Source organism: Haliotis rubra, unplaced genomic scaffold (genome assembly GCF_003918875.1).
Source record: "Haliotis rubra isolate DU_JTF1 unplaced genomic scaffold, ASM391887v1 Scf409, whole genome shotgun sequence".
NCBI classification, from domain to species: domain Eukaryota; kingdom Metazoa; phylum Mollusca; class Gastropoda; order Lepetellida; family Haliotidae; genus Haliotis; species Haliotis rubra.
The window spans coordinates 871800-885065 of record NW_025767090.1 but is presented as its reverse complement, the minus strand read 5'-3'; the positions used below and the strand labels follow the sequence as shown (position 1 = coordinate 885065).

General features: G+C 45.5%; 1 protein-coding gene across 1 annotated transcript in view; it reads right to left on the bottom strand.

The window, feature by feature from the left end:
- LOC124287949 (protein phosphatase 1 regulatory subunit SDS22-like) overlaps nt 1-13266 on the bottom strand; it is a 107274-nt gene that overhangs the window by 84286 nt on the left and 9722 nt on the right. Inside the window, exon 6 of the mRNA XM_046724443.1 lies at nt 12638-12690. Within this exon, the coding sequence (XP_046580399.1) occupies nt 12638-12690 (53 nt within the window). The remainder of the gene's footprint in view (nt 1-12637; nt 12691-13266) is intronic.

The following is a 13266-nucleotide window of genomic DNA, read 5'->3' as shown; positions in this document are numbered from 1 at the left end:
GATGTTTCATTGGTTGATGGATGTGGTTCATATGACACATGGATGTTTCATTAGTTGATGGATGTTGTTCATATGACACATGGAAGTTTCATTGGTTAATGGATGTGGTTCATATGACACATGGATGTTTCATTGGTTGATGGATGTGGTTCATATGACACATGGATGTTTTATTGGTTGATGGATGTGGTTCATATGACACATGGATGTTTCATTGGTTGATGGATGTGGTTCATATGACACATGGATGTTTCATTGGTTGATGGATGTGGTTCATATGACACATGGATGTTTCATTGGTTGATGCATCAATGGTTCATATGACACATGGATGTTTCATTGGTTGATGCATGTGGTTCATATGGCACATGGATGTTTCATTGGTTGATGCATGTGGTTCATATGACACATGGATGTTCATTGGTTGATGGATGTGGTTCATATGACACATGGATGTTTGATTGGTTGATGCATGTGGTTCATATGACACATGGATGTTTCATTGGTTGATCCACGTGGTTCATATGACACATGGATGTTTCATTGGTTGATGGATCTGGTTCATATGACACATGGATGTTTCATTGGTTGATGGATGTGGTTCATATGACATGGATGTTTGATTAGTTGATGCATGTGGTTCATATGGCACATGGATGTTTGATTGGTTGATGGATGTGGTTCATATGGCATATGGATGTTTGATTGGTTGATGGATGTTGTTCATATGGCACATGGATGTTTGATTGGTTGATGCATGTGGTTCATATGGCACATGGATGTTTCATTGGTTGATGGATGTGGTTCATATGACACATGGATGTTTCATTGGTTGATGGATGTGGTTCATATGGCACATGGATGTTTGATTGGTTGATGCATGTGGTTCATATGGCACATGGATGTTTGATTGGTTGATGGATGTTGTTCATATGGCACATGGATGTTTGATTTGTTGATGCATTTGGTTCATATGGCACATGGATGTTTGATTGGTTGATGCATGTGGTTCATATGACACATGGATGTTTGATTGGTTGATGGATGTTGTTCATATGGCACATGGATGTTTGATTGGTTGATGCATGTGGTTCATATGGCACATGGATGTTTGATTGGTTGATGCATGTGGTTCATATGGCACATGGATGTTTCATTGGTTGATGGATGTGGTTCATATGGCACATGGATGTTTGATTAGTTGATGCATGTGGTTCATATGGCACATGGATGTTTGATTGGTTGATGCATGTGGTTCATATGGCACATGGATGTTTGGTTGGTTGATGCATGTGGTTCATATGGCACATGGATGTTTGATTAGTTGATGCATGTGGTTCATATGGCACATGGATGTTTGATTAGTTGATGCATGTGGTTCATATGGCAAATGGATATGTCATTAGTTGATGGATGTGGTTCACACATCAACATGGATGTTTCATTGGTTGATGCATGTGGTTCATATGGCACATGGATGTTTCATTGGTTGATGGATGTGGTTCATGTGACACATGGATGTTTCATTGGTTGATGCATGTGGTTCATATGGCACATGGATGTTTCATTGGTTGATGGATGTGGTTCATATGACACATGGATGTTTCATTGGTTGATGGATGTGGTTTATATGGCATATGGATGTTTCATTGGTTGATGGATGTGGTTCATATGGCACATGAATGTTTCATTGGTTGATGGATGTGGTTCATATGACACATGGATGTTTCATTGGTTGATGGATGTGGTTCATATGACACATGGATGTTTCATTGGTTGATGGATGTGGTTCATATGACACATGGATGTTTCATTAGTTGATGCATGTGGTTTATATGGAGCATGGATGTTTCATTTGTTGATGCATGTGGTTCATATGACACATGGATGTTTCATTGGTTGATGGATGTGGTTCATATGGCACATGGATGTTTGATTAATTGATGGATGTGGTTCATATGGCACATGGATGTTTGATTGGTTGATGGATGTTGTTCATATGGCACATGGATGTTTGATTGGTTGATGGATGTGGTTCATATGGCACATGGATGTTTGATTGGTTGATGCATGTGGTTCATATGGCACATGGATGTTTAATTGGTTGATGGATGTTGTTCATATGGCACATGGATGTTTGATTGGTTGATGCATGTGGTTCATATGGCACATGGATGTTTCATTGGTTGATGCATGTGGTTCATATGGCACATGGATGTTTGATTGGTTGATGGATGTTGTTCATATGGCACATGGATGTTTGATCGGTTGATGCATGTGGTTCATATGGCACATGGATGTTTGATTAGTTGATGCATGTGGTTCATATGGCACATGGATGTTTCATTGGTTGATGGATGTTGTTCATATGGCACATGGATGTTTGATTAGTTGATGCATGTGGTTCATATGGCACATGAATGTTTGATTGGTTGATGCATGTGGTTCATATGGCACATGGATCTTTGATTGGTTGATGCATGTGGTTCATATGACACATGGATGTTTCATTGGTTGATGGATGTGGTTCATATGACACATGGATGTTTGATTAGTTGATGCATGTGGTTCATATGGCAAATGGATATCTCATTAGTTGATGGATGTGGTTCACACATCAACATGGATGTTTGATTGGTTGATGCATGTGGTTCATATGGCACATGGATGTTTGATTGGTTGATGGATGTGGTTGATATGGCACATGGATGTTTCATTGGTTGATGCATGTGGTTCATATGGCACAAGGATGTTTGATTAGTTGATGCATGTGGTTCATATGGCACATGGATGTTTGATTGGTTGATGGATGTGGTTCATATGGCACATGGATGTTTGATTGACTGATGGATGTGGTTCATATGACACATGGATGTTTCATTGGTTGATGCATGTGGTTCATATGACACATGGATGTTTGATTGGTTGATGCATGTGGCTCATATGGCACATGGATGTTTCATTGGTTGATGCATGTGGTTCATATGGCACATGGATGTTTCATTGGTTCTTGGATGTGATTCATATGGCACATGGATGTTTGATTGACTGATGGATGTTGTTCATATGGCACATGGATGTTTGAGTGGTTGATGCATGTGGTTCATATGGCACATGGATGTTTCATTGGTTGATGGATGTTGTTCATATGGCACATGGATGTTTCATTGGTTGATGGATGTTGTTCATATGGCACATGGATGTTTGATTGACTGATGGATGTGGTTCATATGGCACATGGATGTTTGATTGGTTGATGCATGTGGTTCATATGGCACATGGATGTTTGATTGGTTCTTTGATGTGGCTCATATGACACATGGATGTTTGATTATCTGATGCATGTGGTTCATATGGCACATGGATGTTTGATTGACTGATGGATGTTGTTCATATGGCACATGGATGTTTGATTGGTTGATGGATGTGGTTCACACATCAACATGGATGTTTGATTAGTTGATGGAAGTGTTTCATATGAAACATGGATGTTTGATTGACTGATGGATGTGGTTCATATGGCACATGGATGTTTCATTGGTTGATGGATGTGGTTCATACGACACAAGGATGTTTGATTAGTTGATGGATGTGGTTCACACATCAACATGGATGTTTGATTGGCTGATGGATGTGGTTCATACGACACATGGATGTTTGATTGGCTGATGGATGTGGTTCATATAGTAAGTGGATGTTTGATTAGTTGGTGGATGTGGTTCACATGACACATGGATATTTCATTGGCTGATGGATGTGGTTCACATGGATGTATGATTGGCTGATGGATGTGGTTCATATTGAACATAAGAGTTTGATTGGCTAATGGATGTGGTTCATATTGAACATAAGAGTTTGATTGGTTGATGGATGTGGTTCACATGGTAAATGGATGTTTCCATAGACCATGCATATCGCTTTTTACATGTTTTATCTGGAAACCTTGCTACACATAGCCATCTGTAATCTAAGGCCAGTTACCTTCCTGCAGAACAAGTCTGAGGTATTCATCAGACCTTTACAATGAAAAGACATTTAAACTTGCACCCATACAACAGCAGGATGGGGCAGTCAAAGACATCAACGTTTCATATCCTCACTTCCTTGGCATCACAATATGGAAAATTACATCATTCTGCATTTCACCTTTATGACAACAAAAACCAAACAGTGACATTGTCTCCCTATTTCTTGCATCTTCATGACGTCATAATAAAAAATGACATAATCATTCTATTTCTTGAATCTTAATGACATCACAGTGATAGCTGTAGCATTTAGGAATGACATAACAGCATGGTAACTACGTCTGTCTTTAATGTCATAAACATCAATACGATACATCTCCTTTTTGACCAAGAAGATAATAGAATAGATTTTAAACAACTACATTGGAACTAGTTTATGGCTTAATACTGAACGGTAATGATTCAAGTTGAACACATTCCTTGATTCAGAATTCACGATGTTTTCAGCAGTGTCAATGATGTTTGGACAGATGCTGGTGTTGGCTGTATGGGTGTCGATGAATGTAATAACTGGAGAACTGAGTGTATCACAAAGATGGATACACGTGTTCTGTGAATGTTGAGAGTCAGTAGTGAAGCTGTTTTAGCTAGTCACAAAGCCAGTTGTCACTGTTGCCATTTTTCTAGGTCGGTGACACATGAGTAGCTGAGTTTGACTGCTTACGGCACAATAGCGGATCGGTAATCTAGAAGAGCAACATATCGTTCCTTGTTCTTCCTCCACAACTGCTGAGCTGTTTGGACAGCTCTCTCTGCTTCTCAATTTGACTAAGGAAAACCTGGTGGAGATGTCGCATGCTGTATTCCTTAGACTCAACAGAAGAGAAGGAAGCAAAATGGGAGCCATTGTCAACACAGAGCAGTTCTGGTATGCCATCTAGACTCGTCTGCTGGAACATCCTTCCCGAGCTTGTACACATCTGTATGGTATCATGTCTGTACACGACTGTAAGGTCTCATGACTGTACACAACTGTAAGGTCTCATGTTTGTACACAATTGTAAGGTCTCAGCACTGTACACGACTGCAAGATTTCATGTCTGTACACGACTATAAGGTCTCAGGACAGTACATGACCGTAAGGTCTAAAGGACTGTACACGACTATAAGGTCTCACGACTGTACATGACTGTACACAACTGTAAGGTCTCATGACTATAAGGTCTCATGTCTGTACACGAGGGTAAGGTCTCAGGACTGTAAGGTCTCATGTCTGTACATGAATGTAAGGTCTCAGGACTATACGACTGTAAGGTCTCAGGACTGTACACGACCATTAGGCCTCACAACTATACGACGGTAAGGTCTCATGTCTGTACACAAATGTAAAGTCTCATGATTATACGACTGTAAGGTCTCATGTCTGTACAAGAACGTACAGTCTCAGGACTGTACATGACTGTAAAGTATCATGTCTGTACACGACCATTAGGTCTCATGTCTGAACACAACTGGAATGTCTCAGGACTGTACACAGCTGCAATGTCTCAGGACTTTACACGACTGCAATGTCTCAGGACTGTACACGACTGCAATGTCTCAGGACTGTACACGACTGCAATGTCTCAGGACTGCATCTCAGCACCTCTGTGTGCAGTCTCAGGTGTGCAGGTAGTAGGGTATCTTGTCTGTACATGACTATAAGGTCTCAGGACAGTACACGACCGTAAGGTCTAAAGGACTGTACACGACTATAAGGTCTCACGACGATACATGACTGTACACGACTGTAAGGTCTCATGACTGTAAGGTCTCATGTCTGTACATGACCATAAGGTCTCAGGACTGTACACAACTGTAAGGTCTCATGACGATACATGTGTACACGACTGTAAGGTCTCATGACTGTAAGGTCTCATGTCTGTACATGACCATAAGGTCTCAGGACTGTACACAACTGTAAGGTCTCAGGACTGTACACGACTGTAAGGTCTCATGACTGTACACGACTGTAAGGTCTCAGGACTGTACACGACTGTAAGGTCTCATGACTGTACACGACTCCAATTTCTCAGGACTGTACACAACTGCAGTGTCTCAGACTGTACACAGCTGCAATGTCTCAGGACTGCATCTCAGCATCTCTGTGTGCAGTCTCAGGTGTGCAGGTAGTAGGGATGTTGTACAGAAACCTTGCAGAGACATGGCATCTGACTGTTAGTGCTTCGCAGAAAATGTAATAATGATATCTCTTGCAAATGTGGACAATTGCAAGCATCTCCTGCTGGTTCTGGGTGTCAGTTCTGTTCTGTAGGGGTCAGAGCCCTGGAGGTGTATGCCGGTGGTTTTCCAACTTGGAGAAGAAGACTTCCAAGTGCAAAGTGGCTGGCATCACATTGAATTACACGTTCCTTTCCTGAGGCACTGCTACAAAGTTCTTCAGATTTCACCATTTATGTTGTAGTTTATCCCAGTGGAATTCAGTTTCCTGCTCAAATCTGGTATCAAATCCTTGAACTGTATTCAGAGCTTCTGTGACTGTTTAGGCCACTTTTCACAGTGCCATGTGGTTTCCTGACATATGACTGGTTCCATCCACTTATCAATGAGTGCAGGTTTCTTTAAAAACTCGAGTTTTATGAAAATATTCAAAGTTTAACATAATGGTGTGGTGACTTAACTAGACCTGTCTCTACTGTGGTGATCTGTCAGTCGTAAACATCAATACATTACATACCATCATCCCATGCACCTTCATGACATCACAATCAAACAATATCATTTCAATTGTTGCACCTTCACGGAGATATTCAAATTTAAAACAATCGATTATATAATGCAGTTCTGCATCTATAGCAAATTACATCTACCATCTCACCTGTAGGTGAGGTAGACCTGCCAGACCACTGAGATCAGAGATCCTGTTTCCAGAAAGATCCACCTCCTGTAGCTTCTTACATCGCTGCATATCTGTCACCTTCGAAGTCGGTTGTTGGAGGCTGAGAGCTCCTCCAGGTTTGGTAAGTAGTTTAAGGCCTGCAATATATACACTTAGTTAAAGGCTGGAGATATATACAGGCAGTTTAAGGCCTGCAATATATACACTTAGTTAAAGGCCGGAGATATATACAGGTAGTTTAAGGCCTGCAATATATACACTTAGTTAAAAGGCCATCAGTATGTACAGGTAGTTTAAGGCCTGCAATATATACACTTAGTTAAAGGCCAGGGATATATACATGCAGTTTAAGGCCCGCAATAATATATACAGATAGATCAAGGCCAACAATATATACAGATACTTCAAGGCCAGCAATATATACAGATAGCACAAGGCTAGCAATATATACAGATAGATCAAGGCCAACAATATATACAGATACTTCAAGGCCAGCAATATATACAGATAGCTCTAGGCTAGCAATATATACAGATTGTCCAAGGCCAGCAATATAAACAAGCTGCTAAAGGAATGTAATATATCCAAGTTCTTGGAGACATGCTATATAAACAGGTAGTTCCAAGCCTGCTGTACAGATGAGTAGATCTATCCTGTAAACATGGGGACCAGGCTCGTCCAGCTCAAGTGGAATCCAGCTGTCACCCACCCTGAACCATCCTTGCATTATCCACTGTTTCCATCCACCATTCCTCCTTCAATTCCATTCTCCCTCCATTCCATTATTCCTGTTCATATTCCGTCCTCTGTGTTCTGGGGCATTCCACTTGACCTCCATTCCTTCCAGGCCTCCTTCAATTCCTCTGGGCAGTCCTCATTCCACCTGCTCAAACCTCACTATGTTCCACTGCCATTCACTCACTCATTCCACCCCTGCTTTTCGTCCTCCACTGTTCCCGTCCTCCACTGTTCCACTGTCCCTCCACTCCATTCCACTGGGCCATGCTCCACTATATCCTCCCTCCATGTTCCACCACTGTATCGATCCTCCACTGGGCCGTCCACTGTTCCCTATTCCGTCCTCCATTCCACCCCACCAGACCACGACCCTCCACTCGTTCCACCACTGTTCCGTCCTCCACCCCATATTCCACTGGGCCGTCCTCCACTTCTGTTCCTGGGCCGTCCTCCCTGTGTTCCACTGGACCGGCCTTGTGTTCCACTGGGCGATCCTCCATGTTCCTTCACCCGAGCCGACCTCCACTGTGTCCACCAGGCCGTCCTGTGTTCCTGTCCTCCACTGTGTTCCACCTGGCCGTCCTCCACTGTCACCGGCCGTCCTCCACCTGTTCCACTGGGCCGTCCTCCACTGTGTTCCTGTTCTCCGTCCACCTTCCTCCGTCCTCCACTGTGTTCCGCCAGAACTGTCCTCCTTTATGTTCCACCAGTCCATCCTTCTGTTCACTGGGCCGTTCCACCACTGGGCCGTCCTCCACTTTTATCGTTCGCTGTGTTCCTGGGCCGTCCTCCTCCATGTTCCATGCCGTGTCTTCCTGGGCCTGTCCTCCACTGGGCCGTCCTCCGCATTCCACGCCGACCGTCCTCCGTGTCCTTGACCAGACCGTCCTCCATTCCGGCCGTCGTTCCTGCGCCGTCCTGCGTGTTCCTCCATTCTGGGCCGATATCCAGACGGATTCCTGTTCCACGTTGGTTCCTGCTGGGCGGTGTGTTCCGCTGCTTCCTCCTGTCGTTCCTCCTGACCTTCCTGGGTCGGCCGTTCACTCCCGTCCTCCTTCACCGTGATTCCTTCCGTGTTCCTTCCTGGACTGTCCATGTTGGTCGGGCCGGGCCTCCTGGTCGGGCCGTCCTTCGTGTTCCGCTGGGCCGTCCTGGGCCGACCTCCGGGCGTTTCACTGGGCCGGACCGTGTGTTCCTTCGTGTTCCGGGCCGATTATCCATCCGGACTGACCTCCTTTTCCTCCTTCTGTTCGTTCCTGGGCCGACATCGTTCCTTCCGCTGGGCGGTCCAGTAATCCACTGGGCGGTCCTCCATATGTTCCACCAGACCGTGTTCTCCGGTGATCCTTCCGTTATCCACCCGGGCCGGGCTCCATCCTGACCGATCACCAGGCCGTCCACCGGGCGTTCACTGCATGGGCCGTCCTCCACTGTTCCACCAGGCCGACCTCCATGTCCTTCCATTCCTCCGCCTGTCCTCCACGCGTTCCTTATGCGTCCTCCTTGTGTTCTTGTCCTCCACCGGTCCTCCGCAATATTCCACCGGGCCGTCCTCCGCTGTCGTTCCTTCCGTGTTCGTCCTCCGTGTTCCACTGGCCGTTCCTGGGGTCCTCCATATTCCTCCGTGCGTTCTTCCTGGGCGGTCCTCCTTGTGTTCTGGGCCGACCTCCATCCAGTTCGTTTGCGTTCACCGGGCTGGGTCCTCCTTCCTTCCGTCCTCCACCGTGTTCCTTCCTCCTCATATTCCACTGGGTCCTCCATGTGTTCCTTCGGGCCGTCCTCCATGCGTTCCTGGGTGATCCTTGTGTTCACCGGGCGATCCTCCATGCGTTCCGGGTCATGTGTTCACCCTGGAACGGTCCTCCATATTCCACCGGTCCTCCATAATGTTCCTGTCCGGTCCATGTCGTTCACCCGTCCTCCGCCGCGTTCCACCGGGCGTCCTCCGTTGTGCGTCCTCCGCCGCGTTCACTATCAACTGGGATGCGACTGGCAGCCAACACCTTGCCCTCAAGACGCGCAATGCTCATGCTCTGCACGCTACGCCACCCGTGTCCTGCACATGCGCTGCCCGCGAGTACCTGTCTTGTAGAGAAACACATGGTTCATACTGACAAACAATCTCATTCCTCACAGCGATCCTTCCGTGGCGTGGTGGATAAAACCGCCAAGCTCGAGAAGCGATGGGTTGCGGGTTCGAAACCAGTTATCGCCACTAAATATTGGAAGTTTTCAATAATGAGATATTTTACGATCAGTCATAGCAAGACAAAGTTGTATCAGTCATAAATAATGGTCATTTCAAAACCTCACATCATGGTATGAGGTTTTACAACGACCATTGTAAAACTTCGCACCTCGTATGAGGTTTTACAATGGTCATTGTAAAACCTCCTGCAATCGTAAAACCTCTACCGAGGTTATTCCATAATGCGAAGCAGCTGCAAAAACAATAGACAACATTGGCCATAGGTTTATAAGTTATGCCCAAACCAACCCGACCTCCCTCACTTTATGTTTACACCACACCAGACCGACCTCCCTCACTTAATGTTCACCCCACATCAGGCCGACCTCCCTCACTTTGTATTCAAACCACACCAACCCGACCTCCCTAACTTTATGTTTACCCCACACCAGGCCGTCCTCCCTCACTTTATGTTCACAACACACCAGGCCGTCCTCCGTCACTTTATGTTCACCCCACACCAGGCCGACCTCCCTCACTTTGTATTCACACCACACCAGACCGACCTCCCTCACTTAATGTTCACCCCACACCAGACCGACCTCCCTAACTTTATGTTCACCCCACACCAAGATGACTCCAAGGTTTTGGTTGAGAATTTGGATTTCCTGACACTGAGGTTTTACATTCTTAACCAAAACCGAGGAGGAGTCTTTTATCAAACTTATAAACCGTCTTAGACAACAAAAATTACATATGTATTATTTTCAATTTGTGCATGTACTGAGTAGAACAACATTGATGGAACAGCCCACAAATGATGGAACAGCCAGTATCAACTGGGATGCGACTGGCAGACAACACCTTGCCCCGCACGCGCAATGCTTATGCTCTGCATGCGCTACCCGTGTCCTGCACATGCGCTGCCCGCAGTACCTGTCTTGTGAGAAACACATGGTTCATACTGACATGAGGTTTTACAACGACCATTGTAAAACTTCGAACCTCATATGAGGTTTTACAATGGTCATTGTAAAACCTCCTGCAATCGTAAAACCTCTACCGAGGTTATTCCATAATGCGAAGCAGCTGCAAGAACAATAGACAACATTGGCCATAGGTTTATAAGTTATGCCCACACCAGGCCGTCCTCCGTCACTTTATGTTCTGCCCAAACCAACCCGACCTCCCTCACTTTATGTTTACACCACACCAGACCGACCTCCCTCACTTAATGTTCACCCCACATCAGGCCGACCTCCCTCACTTTGTATTCAAACCACACCAACCCCACCTCCCTCATTTTGCACACCAACCCGACCTCCCTCATTTTGTATTCACCCCACACCAACCCGACCTCCCTCACTTTGTATTCACACCACACCAACCCGACCTCCCTCACTTTGTATTCACACCACACCAACCCGACCTCCCTCATTTTGTATTCACCACACACCAACCCGACCTCCCTCACTTTGTATTCACACCACACCAACCCGACCTCCCTCACTTTGTATTCACTCCCACACCAACCCTAATTTCCCTCACTTTGTATTCACACCACACCAACCCGACCTCCCTCACTTTGTATTCACACCACACCAACCCAACCTCCCTCACTTTGCATTCACACCACACCAACCCGACCTCCCTCACTTTGTATTCACACCACACCAACCCGACCTCCCTCACTTTGTATTCACCCCACACCAACCCGACCTCCCTCACTTTGTATTCACACCACACCAACCCAACCTCCCTCATTTTGTATTCACCCCACACCAACCCGACCTCCCTCACTTTGTATTCACACCACACCAACCCGACCTCCCTCACTTTGTATTCACACCACACCAACCCAACCTCCCTCACTTTGTATTCACCCCACACCAACCCAACCTCCCTCACTTTGTATTCACACCACACCAACCCAACCTCCCTCACTTTGTATTCACACCACACCAACCCGACCTCCCTCACCTTGTATTCACCCCATACCAACCCGACCTCCCACACTTTATGAATTGGACAGTGTCAAGATAGACACAATCCTAGGTTACAGCTGAATTGGACAGTGTCAAGACAGACACAACCCGAGGTTACAGCTAAATTGGACAGTGTCAAGACAGACACAATCCTAGGGTACAGCTAAATTGGACAGTGTCAAGACAGACACAACCCAAGGTTACAGTTAAATTGGACAGTGTCAAGACAGACACAATCCTAGGGTACAGCTAAATTGGACAGTGTCAAGACAGACACAACCCGAGGTTACAGCTGAATTGGACAGTGTCAAGACAGACACAACCCGAGGGTACAGCTAAATTGGACAGTGTGAAGACAGACACAACCCGAGGTTACAGCTAAATTGGACAGTGTCAAGACAGACACAATCCTAGGGTACAGCTAAATTGGACAGTGTCAAGACAGACACAACCCAAGGTTACAGTTAAATTGGACAGTGTCAAGACAGACACAATCCTAGGGTACAGCTGAATTGGACAGTGTCAAGACAGACACAACCCGAGGTTACAGCTGAATTGGACAGTGTCAAGACAGACACAACCCGAGGGTACAGCTAAATTGGACAGTGTCAAGACAGACACAACCCGAGGTTACAGCTAAATTGGACAGTGTCAAGACAGACACAACCCGAGGTTACAGCTAAATTGGACAGTGTCAAGACAGACACAATCCTAGGGTACAGCTGAATTGGACAGTGTCAAGAGAGACACAACCCGAGGTTACAGCTGAATTGGACAGTGTCAAGACAGACACAACCCGAGGGTACAGCTGAATTGGACAGTGTGAAGACAGACACAACCCGAGGTTACAGCTACTCACCAACTGATCTAATCTTGTTGTGCTGCAGCTGTAGACTGCAAAGTTCCTTGAGACTAAAACAGAAACATCACATGAAGACATACAATATTCACAATATGTATCCAAACTGATCACATATCCTCACACACACTAACTTACATGACACACACTAACTGCCCTATCACACACACTACCCTAACACACACACTCTCTCTCTCTCTCTCTCTCTCTCTCTCTCTCTCTCTCTCTCTCTCTCTCTCTCTCTCTCTCTCTCTCTCTCTCTCTCTCTCTCTCTCTCTCTCTCTCTCTCTCTCTCTCCCTAACACACACTAACTACATTAACACACACACTACCATAACACTCACAACCTTCACTAGGGGCGGTGGGGTAGCCTAATGGGTACGATGTGTGAAGCCCATTTCTGGTGTCCCTCGCCGTGATGTAGCTGGAATATTGCTAAAAGCGGCGTTAAACCAAACTGAGTCAGTCAGTCAGTCACAACCTTCACTAACACATACAAACTACCAGAACACTCACTAACTACTCTAACACACATGCGCACACACAAACAAAGGGGTTATCAAACAGAGATGTACAATACTTTCTCCAGCCAACATCTGACTGCCATGAGTTGGATAAGTGGTCACAC